Genomic DNA, 16367 nt, shown 5'->3' with positions numbered 1-16367 from the left:
TTTGTCCTAAAAATATTGGTACTGGAGGCTGAGAATAAGCAATTGAGAAAATGAGGGGCCTTGGTAGCAACAACTCTGAAGGAAAGAGATAGGAACAGACTGTAGGGATGTTCTTTTGCTGATTCTCAGGTAAGAGTGTCTGCTTTTCCTAAAATGTAGCTTCTTCCTCATCATGCTAGAATCACTTCATTTCCTTTTTAATGGGGATTCTAAAGGTGATGTGGACATTTCTTTAGCTATTATACACTTAATATATGGATTTTAATGAAATATTTGATCAAGTATGAAAACAGGGTTGTGGAAAAGATGAACAGATGCTCATTTGAGTATTTTAGATGCTTTTGAAACTGGTTGAATGGTTGAAATCAAAGAATCCTAATGGTTCCCTGTAAAATTTTCAAGGAATTTCCATTTGGTCACTCTTGGGAATCTGTTCTTAGCTATGTGATTTTTGAGGTTTTAAAAATCAGTTAACTGGGGTAAGGCTTTCTTAGAAGACATTGATTACAGAAATAAAGAGAAGATCTTCTCTACATACTTTAAGCTGAATAGACTTCATCTGGAATATTTTGTTTGATTCTTGCCAATAGATTAAAAGAGATTTTGATAATGTGGAGAATATCCAGAATAAAACAACCAAGATATTAGTGGGCCTTGAATCTAAGCTCTATAAGAAGCAGTCAAAGAAAATGCAGATGCTTAGCACTGAATAGAAAAGTGGAGACTTTAACTATTTGCAACAATATATTGTGGATGAAAGATTAGCTTTAATTTGTTTGGTAACAGAAGACAGAATCCATAGCAATGGATTAAAGTGGCAAAGAAGTGAATTTAGGTTAGATGTGTTGGGGAGAAAAAAACCACTCTTCTTTAATATTAGGGCTATATGGAAATAGAATGAGTTTCTTTATGTGGTGGGTAAATTTCCCTTCAGAAGATCCTCAGGCAGAGTTCACAATGATAACTTATTATGCATTTCAGAGAAGGGCTTTCTTCAGAAACACGTTGGTTATTGGGTCCATTCTAACTCTCAGTTCTTTAATTCTTTGATTTCATAGGATTCTGATTTCCTTTTCCAGACATTTTCTAAAGATTCTGTAACAGAAGTTTGTAGGTGGTAAAAGAAACAGGATCTAGGAGAGACAGCTGATGTTTAGGTTTGGCTCAGAGAGAGGAAAGGAGGTTTGAAGAATTTCCCCCTTCAACCTTCCCTCCTCAAATATGGCTGCTCTCATAGATGGGTTCTTGTTCCCCTTGTCCTCCTCCACTACTAAAGCCTAAATATTCCCTCCCTCTTTAAGCTGTTCCACTCACACTTGATTCAAATTTGGGGAAAGGATAACCACTTTAATGTAAATTAATTCAATCAGGGTAATACAAAGGAATGGCTAGCAGGGAAAGAATGGGAAAAAAGTGGGGTAAAGGGGGTCTCTTCTCTAACTAACCCCTTAACCTTCCCTCCTCAAGTTTGGGGAACTCAGGCTTTGGCAGCCTGAGCCCTTGAGAGATAGTCAGGTTGACTGACCCTGGGTCTGTTCCCTTGGCCACAGTTCAAATCCAGGGCAACAGGAGTTGAGGTAAAGTCTGAAGGAAAGCTCAATGTCTTTTCTCAGGTTTCTCTTCAGTAGTCTTTTCAATTGAAAAATGTTGGGGGGGGGGAGAATTTCAGTCAATAGCAGGAAAAAGGTGGGTAACCCTCAGGTGAGAGTCTTAACCTGCCCTCTCTCTTCAGTTTTTCAAAACTGAGAAACCAACTGCTCTAAATAAGGAACTTTCTCGCTCCTCAAGATTCCAGCTCCTCCCTCAATGAGGAGAAAGATTCAGTCTGGCACTTTTCCTATGTGCCAGCCTCTGTCACAATTTCTATAATAATATGTTTAAACAGTTTGCCAGGTTTGAGGCAGAGTCAAGATAGTGGAGAAGAGAAGTACTCAGCTGAACTCTCCCAACCATCCTTTCTAAACAATTGTAAAATGATACCTCAAATTGAATTCTGGGTGTGGAAGAATAAACAAAAAAGTCTTAGTGAGACATTTTTCCATTCATAGATAATTTAGGATGTCAGAGAGTTCTGTTACATAAGAGTTAGAGATTAGACTAGAGCTCTTGTGGATGTAACATCAGTGGTGGGATTAGGTTATTGCAACTGAAGCAATAGAACTTTGAGAGTTCTCAAACCAGAGATAGTAATGGGATCTATCCACTTGTCAGAGAGTACAGGATTATGTTACCAATGGGTGCAAGACCAGATACGGTTTGGAAACTCCATTACTTTTATCCACTTCTAGGTCATAGTTCAAGTGCAAAGAGGAATACTTTCAATCAAGAGGGTGTAGAAACTCTGAGAGGAAGAATCATTTCCAATCTGAAGAGATCAAGGAACCAGGAAAATAGTATTATTTCTGGTCACAAGGGAGGAGAGGCCCTGAGGAGCAGTACCAATTGTAATCCCAAGGGATCAGGGAAATTTCCTAAGTAAGAACCAGATTGTAAACCAAGAGAGCAGTGACCACACATCTCCATAGATCATACCACCTTATCTAATAAATAGAAATTAATCTTGGAGACTTATACTAAATTTATCAGTACTTATTAGTCAAGAGAAAGAAAGAGAGAAAGAATAAATTCCAACCATGTTGTTGCTTCATCAGGTCCTAGATTCCCAGTTGGCCCTAGACTGTTTACCAGTGGTTACAAGGGACCCCAGCTAATGACATGATTGGGCCAAATAAAAGCCAGCCAATGATTCCACACAACCTCTCCATAAAAAAACACTTACGTGACAAGGAGGATTAAGACACAAACTCAGAAGAAGACAATGAAGTAAAAAGATTTAAAAGTGGAATTAGACCCAAGCCCAACAATAATTCATGGACGAGCTAAAAATGATTCCTAAAATCCAATAATATTAGGCAAAATTTTAAAAAGGCAAAGCAATAAAAGCAAAGGTAGAAATTATAAGACAATAAAGACCCTTGGTAAAATAGGCACAAAAACTGATGAAAATAACTCCTTAGAAACAGAATAGACCAAATGTAAAAAGATATACAAAATTTCATTGAAAAAAATTACTTAAAAAATAAAATTGGGCAAGTAGAAGATCCATGAAACATCAAGAAATAATTAAAAAAAAAGATAAGAAGAATAAAAAGAATAGAAGAAAATGTAAGATATCAGAAAATTGACTGGCCTTGAAAATACATACAGGAGAAATAATTTAAGAATTATTGGACTACTTTAAAGCCATGATCAAAGAGCTTAGACATCATATTTTGAGAAATTATAAAAGAAAACTTCTACCATATCCTTGAAATTGAGTGTAAACAAATTGGAAGAATCCACCAGTCACCACTTGAAAGTGATCCCTGAAGGAAATCTCTCAGAAATTTTATAGCCAATTTTCAGAGCTCACAAGTTGAAGAGAAAATACTTTAAGTTGTCAAGAAAAAAAAATTAAATACTGTGGAATCATAGTCAGGATTTCACAAAATTTAGCAGCTGTTACCTTAAAGGAACAGAGGCCTTAGAGTATGATATTCTAGAAGGCAAAGGAGCCAAGAATAATCTACCCAACAAAACTGAGTACAGTAAAATCCTTAAAAGAAAAAAAAATCCCCATAGATATTTAATGAAATGAAGGACTTTTAAAGATTCCTAAAGGGAAGATCAAAGCTGAATAGAAAATTGTACTTTCAAAGAGAACATACAAAAGAAACAATTTAAAAGACAAATGTGAAAAAATCATATGTGACTCAAAAAGTTATTTTTTTTACCTTTCCATTTGGGGATATGATACAATAATATTCTAAGAATTTTATCATTAGTACAGCTGTTAGAGCCATTGTATATAGAAGGAAGGTGTGGGAAAGAGTTGATTTTCTTGGGATTATATAAAAATGGATAAGCAAGAAAGAGGTATGCCTCAGAAGAAGTGGGAAAGGAAAGGAACCATTTCAAGCTTGAGGACTCCCAAGGGTGGGGAAAATTATCACATATAAAAGATGCATAAGGAAGAAATTTTATAGTGGAGAGGATAATGATAGTGTGAGAAGGTGGTGCTTGAACATCACAATCAAAATTGGTTTAAAAAAGGAAACTACCTATCTATACTAAATTGGTAATAAAAAGGAGGGGAAGGAGATTAGAGAAAGGGGGAGAGATAAAAGGAGGATCTACAAAAGAAGACAGTAGTGAGAAGCAAAACAGATTTAAGAGGAGGTACAGAATAAAAATAAGAGAGAATAAACAGAAGGATAGAATTGAATGCATCATTAGTAATCAGAACTGTCAATGTAAATGGAATGAACTAATCTGTAAAATGGAAACAGAAAGCAGAATGGATTAGAAACCAACAAAATCTGACAATATGATTTGTTTTGTTTTGTTTTGTTTTTACAAGAAACATACTTGAAGGAGAGACACACAGAGTTAAAATAAGGGGCTTCAGCAGAATTTATTATGCTTCAGCTGAAACAGAAAAGAATAACAATCATGGTCTCAGAAAAACAAGAGGCAAAAATAGATCTAATAAAGGGTGAACAAGGAAAGTACATTTTATTAAAAATGAACCATAGTGAATAAAATAATGTCAATACTAAGTATATATTCACCAAATGGCACAGCACCCAAATACCTAAAGAAAAAGCTAAATGAAATAAATGGACAAAATATTAATATATACTAGTGAGAGACACCCTACTCAGAGCTACATAAATATAACCATAAAAAGATAAGAAAGATGTCAAGGAGATGAATAGAATCTTAGAAAAGTTAGATATTATAGACCTCTAGAGAAAACTGAATCAGAATATAAAGCAATATTCCTTTTATTTAGTTGCAAATGGTACCTTCACAAAAATTGACCACATATTATAGAATAAAAACCTCTTTACCAAATGTAGAAAATAGAAATGTTAATTATATCCTTTTAAGACCATAATACAATTTAAAATTACATTTAATTAAGATCTATGGAAACAGATTAAAAGCTAATTGAAAAAATAATCTAATCCTAGAGAACAAGTAGATCAAAGAAAGGATCATACAAATCATAATTTCATCAAAAAGATTTAAAAAAATGAGACAATGCACCAAAATTTGTGAGATATGGGCAAAGCATTACATAGGAGAAATTTTATATCCCTAAACACATATGAAATAAAAGAAAGAGCAAGTTCAGGGAATTGGACATTCAACAACAACAACAACAAAGAAAAACAACAAAATAAAAGTTAAAATTAAAAAATTTACACAAATACAGATCTAAACAACTGGAAAATATTAATTATTTATATGTAGGTTAAACTAATCTCAGAAAATTGACAATTATACCTAACTTTATTTGCTGATTCAGTGACATAGCCATTAAACTACCCAAGAATTACTTCATAAAGTTAGATAAAATAATAAAATTATCTGGATGAACAAAAGTTCAAGAATATCAAGTGAATCAATGAACAAAATGCTAATGTAGATAGCCTAGCAATTCCAGATTATAAACTATTACAAAATGGCATTCATCAAAACAATCTAATAATAGATAAAAAATATGGTTGTGGATTAGTGGTTATAACTTAATTATAAAAATTAGAGTGATAATGTTTAATTGTTTTTCAGTCAAGTTTGATTCTTTATGATTCTAATTGGGGTTTCTGGGCAAAGATATTACAGTGGTTTGCCGTTTTATTACCCAGATCATTTAATAAAGAAACTGAGGCCAACAGGATTAATTTGATTTGTTTCAGGTAACACAGTTAGGTAGTATCTAAGGCTAAATTTAAACTAAGTCTTTCTTATTCCCAATCTGACACTCTATCCCCTGGGCTACCTGGCTGTTTATATACAGTAATAGAAAAACAAAAAAATCTAATGCTTGGTGAACCCAAAGATCTAATCTTTTGGGGAAACAGTTCAACATCTGATAAAAAATTGCAAGGAAAACTGGAAAGCAATTTGGCTGAAACTAAGTGTAGACCAACATCTATATAGGAAGAAAAGGTAAAAATGGATAAATGATTTAGACCAAAAAAAGGTAATATCTTTAGTAATTTAAAGGATAGAAACATGTATCAGTCAGATCTATAGAAAAGGAAAGAGTTTATAGCCAAACAAGAGATAGAGAAGATAATAGGAAATAAAATAGCTAATTTTGATTAGCATGAAAAAAAACTAATAAAACCAAAATTAAAAGGAAAACAGAAAATTTGGAGAAAATTATAGCAAATTTCTCTGATATAGATCCTATTTCTCAAATATATAAGAAACTGGGCCAAATTAAAATAAGATCTATTCCTCATTGACTATTGATTGATGGGCAAAGAATAAAGATGGGCTTTTCTAGATAAAGAAACCAAAGCTATTAATAGTTACATTTTAAAAATGCTCTAAATCACTATTGATCAGAGAAATTCAAATTAAAACAACTCTGAGATACCACTAAACACCGATCAGATTGGCCAACAAGTCGAAAATGAAAAATGACAAGTTCTGGAAGGGATGTGGAATAATTGGGAGAACTGGGAACTAGTCCATTCTAAAGAAAAATTTTGTATCACATCACACTCAAAGGGTCACCAAACTGTGCATATTCTTTCATCCAGCATTACCACAGAGAGATCAAATCATAAAAAAAGTTCTTATTTGTACAGAAATATTTAGAATCGACTCTTTTTGTAGTGACAAAGAATTAGAAATTGAGGGGAAGCCTATTAATTGGAGAATGATGAAAGAAGTTTAACTTCAATGAACTCATGCAAATTAAAGTGAGCAAAATAAAAAGAAGATTGAACACAGTACTAGGAATTTTGTAAGGAAGATCAACTATGAAACAGTTACTCTTATCAAGGCAACAATCCACGACAATTCAAAAGTATTTTTATGATGAAAAATACTGTGTAGAGAGAAAGAACTGGTTAAAGCTCTGAAAGCAGAGTAAATAATACATTTTTCTCTTCATTTTTATTGTTTTATTTTGTTTGTGTTTTCTTTTGCTCCTTGTCTATTATGGAAATATGTTTTGAATAACTTCACAGGTACAAACAAAATCAAATTGCTTACCTTCTCAAGTAGGAGAGGAACAGAGGGAGCAAATTTGGCACTCAAATTTGTAAAAAAAAAAAAAAAGCTTAAAAAATATAAATGGGCACTCAGTCAGGCCGGGAAAGAGAAGGACGAAGGGGCAACATGCCTCGATACACCAGGCCCCCCAACACCTCCCTTTTCATCAGGAACGTCAGGGATACCACCAGACCTGAGGACTTGCAATGTGAATTTGGTCGATATGGCCCTATAGTAGACGTACACATTCCACTTGACTTCTACACTCGCTGCCCAAGAGGATTTGCTTACTTACAATTTGAAGCTGTCTGTGATGCAGAAGATGCTCTTTATAACCTCAATAAAACGTGGGTATGTGGTCATCAAATTGAAATACAGTTTGCACAAGGTGATCGCAAAATACCAGGCCAAATGAAATCAAAAGAACGCCACCCTTGTTCTCCAAGTGAACATAGAAGATCAAGAAGGCACAGTAGAAGGACTCGAAGTAGAAGTTCTTCATGGGGAAGAAGCCGGAGACAATCTGATAGCCTTAAAGAGTCTCCTCGTAGGGGACTTTCTTATAGCTGATCTAAATCTCGATCTAACTCATTAACAAGGCGTTCTACCTCAGGAAGGAAATCAAGATCTCCTAGAAGAAATTCTAGTTCTAGACGATGATCAAGATCTGAGTCCTTACAAAAAAGGACCACATCTGTGGGAAAATCACAGTCAAGTTCACCTCAGAGGCAGACTATCTCAGGGGCAAAATCAAGATCAGGTGGAAGACATTTTGATGTACTAGCAAGATCAAAATCTCACTAAAGACACACTAATTCTGAAACTAAAGCACAGTCTCAGAGCTACCATCATAAAAACAATTGGTGAAACAGCATTCAAAGATCTCCACACATACTTAGACTTTCATTATGAAGACAGAACTTTTGTTAAAAATTCTTCACAGGCCAATATTATTTTGGGCATATACATGTTGTAAAATATATCTTGATTTGGATTATTATATTTGACCTCTCATCATCCCTGCAGACACTATAAATAATGTTATGTTTAGTTTTGTGCTAAATGAAATGCTGTAGTCAAGAAAACCTGAATTCAAAATCTGGCCTCATATAATTAGTTGTGTGACCTTGGGCAAGTCACTTAATCTCTGACTGCCTCAGTTTCTTCATCTGTAACATGTGGGTAATAATAATACTTACCTTCCCTTGGTTGCGGTGAGGATAAATATGATATTTGTAAAGTGCTTTGCAGACTAAAGCACTATATAAATGCTAGCTATTATTGTTGTTATTATTATCAGTTTCATAATCTTATGTATAAGCTAGTTCTTTTCCTTTCCATTTTAATATGCCTAGTTTTCAAACAGTTCTTTCACATGTGGCAAGAGTTCTTTTCAACTGAAATAAGTGAAATTAAAGTAATTTATAAACTCTTATTTCATGTATTTGACATTATCTTAAATAATAATACTACATATTGGTATAGCACTTTTTAACGTTTTCAAAATGCTTTTGTGTACTTCAAAACTTCACACAACTATTACTTCATTGATGTGGTACACATTTTATTGATACAGATCGTGATAAACTATTCATTAGTTAACATGTCCCTAAAAGTTTTATAACCTGGGGGTGAATCTTTTGGGGATGAATGTCCTAAATTTAGCCAAGCCAGACTTGAGAAAACAGATCACCAGGGCCATACCGAACTTAAGATCCTCCACCAAACCATGTGTTCCACTGCTATAATGTTTCCAATCCAGTGTTTTAATCTTATTCCAACTTCTAGTGAACACCTTCCCACATTACAAGATAAGGTAGTTTTTGCTATCTTCATTAGCAGTATTCACAAAACAAAGCCAAGAAATCAAAAGGAGGTACGTTCTCCCCTGTACCTCAAGGTAACTCTATGAAAGATTTAATATGTATTGGTAGGATAATGTAGATAAATTGGCATTAAGATGGCATTCAGTTTTATATGAACGTATTTCGAGGAGGATCAGATCTGTGATTTCATTGGCAGGAGGAATTACCACTAAGGAAACTACCACTGCAAATGAGCATTTGCTCTATGACTTTAGTCAGAGAGAATTACTTGAATAATGAGATATTAGGCAATTTGTCTATAATCATATGAGTAGGATGTATTAGAGGTAGGACCTGAGTTGCCAGCCTTTGAGACCTTGAGGCTGGCTCTATTCACTATGCCTTGTTGCCTCATTACATAAGGCTGTGTAGTATGTTGTAATAAAAAAAATATCAAAAATGGCTTTATAAAAAAATGCAAGTATTTTGAAAATATTATGCTATCCTTATTTCCCCTACAATTAACTTGGTTTACATTCTTTGCTTTTGTAGTTAATAAAACCAAGGGCTTTTCTAAAAAGTATTTTTAGTTTACATTTCAGAGAAACTTTCTTGGTAGTAGTATTATTTATGATAATTCAGTTTTAAATATCAGCAAGCATTTATTAAGTGCTTACTATGTATCAGGCATTCAGGATACAAAAATAAAAATAAAACAGTCCCTGCCCTCAAGAAGCTTAAATTCTATCAAGTATAGTACCATAGTGATGTATTTATATAGCTCTGCTTGTGGGCTTTGTTAAATTGCATTCTTGAACCTTTGCAAACAAAGTTAAGTATTTTTTTTGCCTAGTATGCCAGTCTATGCTTTATGAAAAAAATTATTTTTAATAAATTACATTTAAAAAGTATAATTGGGAAATGTTTAATGAAATAGTTAAATAAAATTTTAAACCCTAAGATTTTTTTCCAGAAACAAAGAAATCTTCAGAGATAATATGTAAAGGAGTAGAGAGGGCAAGGAGAAGATGAAGAGTGTGTGATATAACTGAAGGTGAGGAAGGAAAATGTATTCTTCAGGAGCAGTGACCAATAATAACAAATGCTAAGGAGAAGAGGGCTGAAAAAAGAGGTTGTTCCTTTCATTGATTTGGAGGTCACTAGTGATCTTGCTAAGAACCATTTTTTTTCTAATTTTCTGTGGTTAAAAATCCAGTTTCTGAAAGTTGAGATATTTGCCAATAAATATATAAAAAACATTACTCAAGAAATCAGGTAATATTTTGTGTATTAGGAAAAACAGGAATTTTAAAAATCATTATCATTCAAACTGGAGGTTTGACTATATTCAGTAGTTAATGTTATATATTAGTTGACAAAGAAATAATTTCCTTTACCATCTTCTCTGCTCTCATTTCATTTTTCTGTCTAGTTGAATATTTCTTAGGTTAAGAGCCTACTTACTCCTAAAATGAATGAAGTAAATGAAAAGTATTAATTTTGTGTATCCTTTTTATGACACTATGGATTTCCTGACATAGTTACTTTGGGTGGCAAAGATGATATGTGAGAATTATGACCTCTGAGAGGAAAAAAAAATAGAACCACCACTATAAAGTAATATTGCTTTTGGCTTATTGATCTGAAAAAAGTTAGACATTTCTCAGTGATAAGTAAATTATTTTTTCTCATCAGTGTGATTGGATCAATAAATATGTATAGATATATTACTGGAACTATGTCATAGAAGATTATCAATAGTGATTCTTTTTTGAAGTGCTATAGTCCAATATAAAAAAAACAAATGAATATTTCTTAGAAATAGTAACTTCTTATAAAATAATAAAATTAATTTTACTATAATCAAGAATATCTATGAGCAGTTATAGAAAAGGTACATATGCCTATCAGGTATGCAATAAAATGCTTCAAAAGAATCCTTGATATCCTACCTGCACAAATAAAAGTTGATGAAAGTCAAGATTTGTCAGCTGCAAAGAGGAGGAATTGAGCTACTGACATGATTTATGGCATAGTTCTGAAAATGAACCAAAACAAAAGAAATAAATGAAAGATCCCAGAATAAGGTCAGCAAGATGAGCTCTTGAAATCAGCAGTTGAACAACTCAAGAATTTCAAGTGCTATTCAGTGACAGTTTTGAAGGCCTAGAGAGTTTTTAAGGGACTTTACTTGAAATACCAAGGAAGAGGATTTCATAATTTCCCAGGATAAAGTTGGTTTGGTGGAGGGAAAAGTATTACCTAAAAAAAGGAGGATACTGCAGTTGTAACTAGTGACAGTATGGTTATAGAACACCTTTTTACTGTTCTGTATGGCTAGAGAAATTGATACTCATCATTTCCCATTTTGACAGATGGGAAGCTGCTGCTAAATTTTTAATGATAACATGATTTTTAATGTAATCTGAATTCTATTTATTTCTACATTCTGAAAACTATGTCAAAGATTTATTTCTTAACATAAGAAAGCTGATTCTTATGATCTATGCATCATTCATTTTGCATATGACACTTGTGAAGGATGATCTCAGTGTCATAGAAAGAGAACAGTCTTTGCAACCTGGAAAGTTTGAATTTAAATTCAACTCTATTGCTCACTAGCTACGTGACCAAAAATGTCATTTAACCTTTCTGAATCTCAGTTTCCTCCAATGTAAAATGGGAATCATGATAATTATGCTACTTTCTTTCATTGGGTTGTGAGAAATTTTACATGTAACACATGTATACACTGTCATTGTTAAAAAAAGACCTGGAACCTTTATTTACTTCAACGATGTTGAATTACCATCTTCCTGAGAAACACCATGTATTAGAATCACAGTATTCTGCAAAGTAAAGTTGAAGCATGAAGACACACTCTCTCCTCCAAATACATACAGATGCAGAAATGAAAATGTGACAACTAAGGTGACAAGTGAGTCTTGGGGGGGGGGGATACATGCTACTTGGAGAGAAAATTTGGAGCTCAGTCTTTTGGGAATATAAGCCATATTCAATGATTCAAAACAAGTTTCTTATTTATGGGGAATGGATAGTTTAAAAGAAAAAATAAGTATTTAATGTATATCAAGCTAATTTTACCTCTCTTCTAATAAAAGATTCCCAAGGAGAGGAACTATTTTTTTTTTGAGGAAACATAGCTAATTCTTTTTAGGTAATTCAAAGATAAAATTTTGTCTGAGAAAGACAAGGAATGATAGAGAATCTATCTGTATTATAATAAATATAGCAATATTTTAATGAATTGCACTTGAATGGATTAGAGATACATGAAGTAAATTTTAGTAAAAGACATATAGTTATTCAGAAAAAAAGAAATATTCTCCAACTTTGTTGGTTCTGAAAATTAAGTATAGAAAGCTGTTTTGAAGAGTTGAAAAAGTGGTTAGTTACTTAAATTAAAATGTTTTAATTTTTCAAGTCACCACTTTAGGAAAACAAAAAAGGAAAAATATGGCTATGGATACATATATGTGTAAGTAACATATATGTATATATTTATATGCATTTAGAATAATTTATGAATAGTTTTCACAGAATTTCCAAATCTTATAGATGGACAGTATATCAGAAGTCATCAAGGGGGCAGCTGGGTAGCTCAGTGGATTGAGTCAGGCCCAGAGACGTGAGGTCCTAGGTTCAAATCTGGCCTCAGACACCTCCCATGTGAATATTAAATTTAACTCTCCCCTGATTATGAAAATGAAAATAATTAACTCTCCCCTGATATGTTCCCCTGGACAAGTCACTTAACCTCCATTGCCTAACCCTTACTGCTCTTCTTCCTTGAAACCATTAAACAGTATTGGTTCCAAGATGGAAGGAAAGGGTTTAAAAAAAAAAGAAGCCCTCAAGTGCAAACTTTTTGGGTCACTGGAATCATTCAACAAAATAGCAGGTGGGTGGTCATCCAATCTTTCCATGGACATCTTACCTGAGGGAGAATACCCTACTTCTGAAAGCAGCCTATTTCACTTTTAGATAGCTCTTATGGTTCTGAAAATTTTATTTCTATAGAGATGAAATTGGGCTTTTCAATTTTCATCCATTGTGCTGGCACTTAAAAGAGACAGTTAATAAGACTTCTCTTTAATCTTCCTATGACAAGGCCCTGAGTTTACTTATCATTCTAGTTGCCTTCCTCTGGACACATTTTAGCTTGTTAACATCCTTTCTATTGTAAGATGCAGACTGAACACATTACTTTAAATGTGGTCTGAATAGAGGAGAGTAAACAAAGATAATCCCTTCTCTAATTCTGGACATGGTTTCTTTTATGAAGCTTAAAATGGAATTTATGTTTTTGGTTGCTATGAGTGATTATGATCATGGACAAATCTTTTAATCTTTCTCTGTTTAAAATAATTGTCAAGTTGTGACTCTGCATTGATGGAGAAAGTCTCCACCTCAGAGGTTTCGATCTCCAATAATGAAATCAATGAGATAATAGCTGTAAAGCATCTTAGCACATTGTTTGATGTATAATAGGATTTTAATCAAAGATGGCTTCCTATGAGATGGGACTTTATTGGCAGTTGAAGGAAGCTAGGAGACCTCACTCATAAGGGACAACATTCTAGGTCTGGGGTATAGTCAATGAATGTCCAGAGTCATGAGATTTTGAATTTTGTTCAAGGAACAGAAAGGAAGCTAGTTTCAATGTATCACAGAATATATGATGGGGGAAGCTATATGGTTTCAAAATCTCAGAAGTGTGTGTGTGTGTGTGTGTGTGTGTGTGTGTTATGAATGGCTTTGAATATTATATTTGGTCTTGGAGATTATAGGAAGCTACTGGAATTTATTGAGGAGAATGGTGATTTTTTTTTAGGAAGATCACTTTGATAGTTGAAGACAGGATGGATTGGGTAGGGAAAGATTTTAAGTGGGGATATTTGCCAGCACATTATTGTAAATGTCTAGGACCCAAATCAGGGGAGTGACAGTGTCAGAAATAGAAAAGAGAATATATGAGAGGTGTTTTAAGGGTAAAAACAACAGACCTTATCAACCCAGAGTATGTGTCAGGGGAGAGGATTCAAGGATGATAATAATCTGAGTAATTGGAAGAATGGTTCCTTGATAGCAGTGTTTAAGCTAGAGAGAGTGGAGATACTGAGGGGTGAGGAAATTAATGAGTTCAGTTTTGGGCATGTTAAGTTAAAATGTCTAAGAGGCATCCAGTTTGTGATATCCAGGAGTTGAAGTTTCAAGTCTAGAGGTCAGAAGAAAGATTAGTGCTTGGATAAGTATATTTAGGAATCATCAGCACAGAGATAATAATTAGAACTACAGAAGCTAAAAAAAAGAAAAAGGGTCTAGGACAGAGCCTGACCTAGATTTAGGTCCAGTAAGGGACACTGAAAAGGAGTAGTCAAAAAGGTAGGAAGATAACCAGAAGAGAGAGTACTGCCAGGAAAATATAGTTAAGTGTGACAGAGGCTGGCACTAGAGAAAAGTACCAGGCTGAAGAGTATGTGAAATTGGTCACTTCAACGGGTGAGGGGCCCGAGGAGTTTAGAATCTTGAAGAGAAGACTCTGGCTGAGAGAGGAGTTGGTCATCTCTTTGGTCTTGGGAAGCTGAAGACAGGAGGTAGATAAAGACTTTCTCCTGAGGGTTATCCACTTTTCCTGCTGGTAACTGGAAATCCTTTCCCCCAACATTTCCCAATTGAAGGGACTTTCTGAAGAGAAACCTGAGCAGACTTTACCTCAGCTCCTGTTGCCCAGGACTCACCAGTCAACCTGACTTTCTTTCAGGGGGTTCAGGCTGCCAAGGCCTGAGTTCCCCCCAAACTCGAGGAGGGAAGGGAAAAGGGTTTAGATAGAGACAGGGACCCCCTTTCACCACATTCCTTTTCCCATTCTTCCCTGCCCATTATTCCTTTTGTATTACCTGATTGAGTTCACATTAAAAGTTATCTGTTCCCCAAGCTGAGTGTGAGTGAACAGATAAAGGGGAGATCCTTTGATCTCTTGCAGTGGAGGAGGGATAAGAGGGTCAAGAGTGAATCAGAGAGAGCACCTTTAGCTAAGGAGGGAAGGCAGAAGGGGGAAAATCTTCAAACCCCCTCTCCTCTCTCTGAGCTAACCCTAAACATCAGTTGTCTCCCCTGTACCCCTCATTGAGAGGGGAGGTACCCACTCTTTCCTCCTCTCAATACTGAAAGTCTTAATATTTTTAATACATAAGAGAATAACCAGAAGAGGGTGATCCATATTATCAAGTTGTGGAGAAGTCAAGAAGGATAAGTGTTCAGAAAGAAATTTAAGAGTTGGCAGTTAGTAGATCCTTAGCAGCTTTGACATTTTTGGTGGAATAATGTGGCTAAAAGCCAAAATGTAGGGAATTAAGAATAGTGATAGAAACAGAAGTGGTGGTACCTGTTGTTAACTCCTTCTTCTTCTTAGTCACAAAGAGGAAGAGAGGCATGGGAGGAGAATTAACAGACATAGATGGATCAAGTGAAACGGTGTCTCATTTCACTTTGTCCACATGAATTAATTTTCCAGATTACTGACTTAACACTTTTATCACTAACATTTAAAACTTTACATATTATTTGATAAAAATCTTGCTACAATATACTGTATCCTTCCTTCCTTGCCTTCTTTAACAGAATATATTTGTCTCTCACTGAATCCATGATTAGCAGCTTGTGTACTCCTCCACAAGATACAGGTAACAACCCACCCATACTTTCTCATCCTCTTTTATTTTTGTCCATGTACTCCCACAAATTCACCATAGCAACATGCTAGAGGTATATCTCTGGGTCTGCTGTCTTTATATAATTATCAGTTGAGCACTTGTATTACAATCTATTATCTATCAGCCTAGAGTTACAATCCTATCTCAGATAAGAATTTATTGTGTGACCCTGGACATATCACTTAACTTTTCTTAGCCTTAGTTTCTTCATCTATAAAATGGAGATAACAATGGCACCAATTTGCTAGTCATTAAGAACAAAAAATAAGATCGTTTTTGTAAAGAACTTTTCAAATCTTAAGGCTCTATATAAATGCAAGTCATCACCACCACCATCATCATCATTATTAATGTCTGTAATCACATGTATAGTCTGCTTTTCCAGTCATGAAAAGAATATTAAATGTAATTTTTATTTTTTAAAAGTACTTTTATGAAAGGCAATTAGTACACTGTAGTAATTGTATAAATCTGTTGAATTGTTAGTTGTTCATGTTATATTTTAAAGAGCCTTAAACTTCACTGTGTTTTTTTTTTCTTTTTACTTTTTGCTTTTGTTTTTTACAGTTTTTCTCCTTTGCTGTTTGGCTATCAACTCCTTTCTGTTATGTTTGCTAGCCTCTCACAGCTACTGCTCTTCTAATTGTCCCTATTTCTAATTTCCTGGGGACCTATAAACAAAAAAAATTATTAGAATCATGTATAAAAGGGTGAAGAAGGGGAAATGAACAAAAACAATTTTTACTACTTTTTCAAGTTGATTTATATG

At 34.2% G+C, this 16367-nt stretch overlaps 1 protein-coding gene across 1 annotated transcript; it reads left to right on the top strand.

The window, feature by feature from the left end:
* Positions 1-7137: 7137 nt before the first annotated feature.
* On the top strand, positions 7138-7814 carry LOC100030453 (serine/arginine-rich splicing factor 12-like). Its single transcript, XM_056821073.1, has one exon. It carries the CDS (start codon positions 7138-7140, stop codon positions 7624-7626), a length of 489 nt encoding a protein of 162 aa, XP_056677051.1. The 3' UTR covers positions 7627-7814.
* Positions 7815-16367: the final 8553 nt, after the last annotated feature.

Source organism: Monodelphis domestica, chromosome 3 (genome assembly GCF_027887165.1).
Source record: "Monodelphis domestica isolate mMonDom1 chromosome 3, mMonDom1.pri, whole genome shotgun sequence".
In the NCBI taxonomy this organism is placed as follows: Eukaryota; Metazoa; Chordata; class Mammalia; order Didelphimorphia; family Didelphidae; genus Monodelphis; species Monodelphis domestica.
Note: the sequence above shows the minus strand (reverse complement) of the source record. Positions and strands in the feature narration are given on the sequence as shown.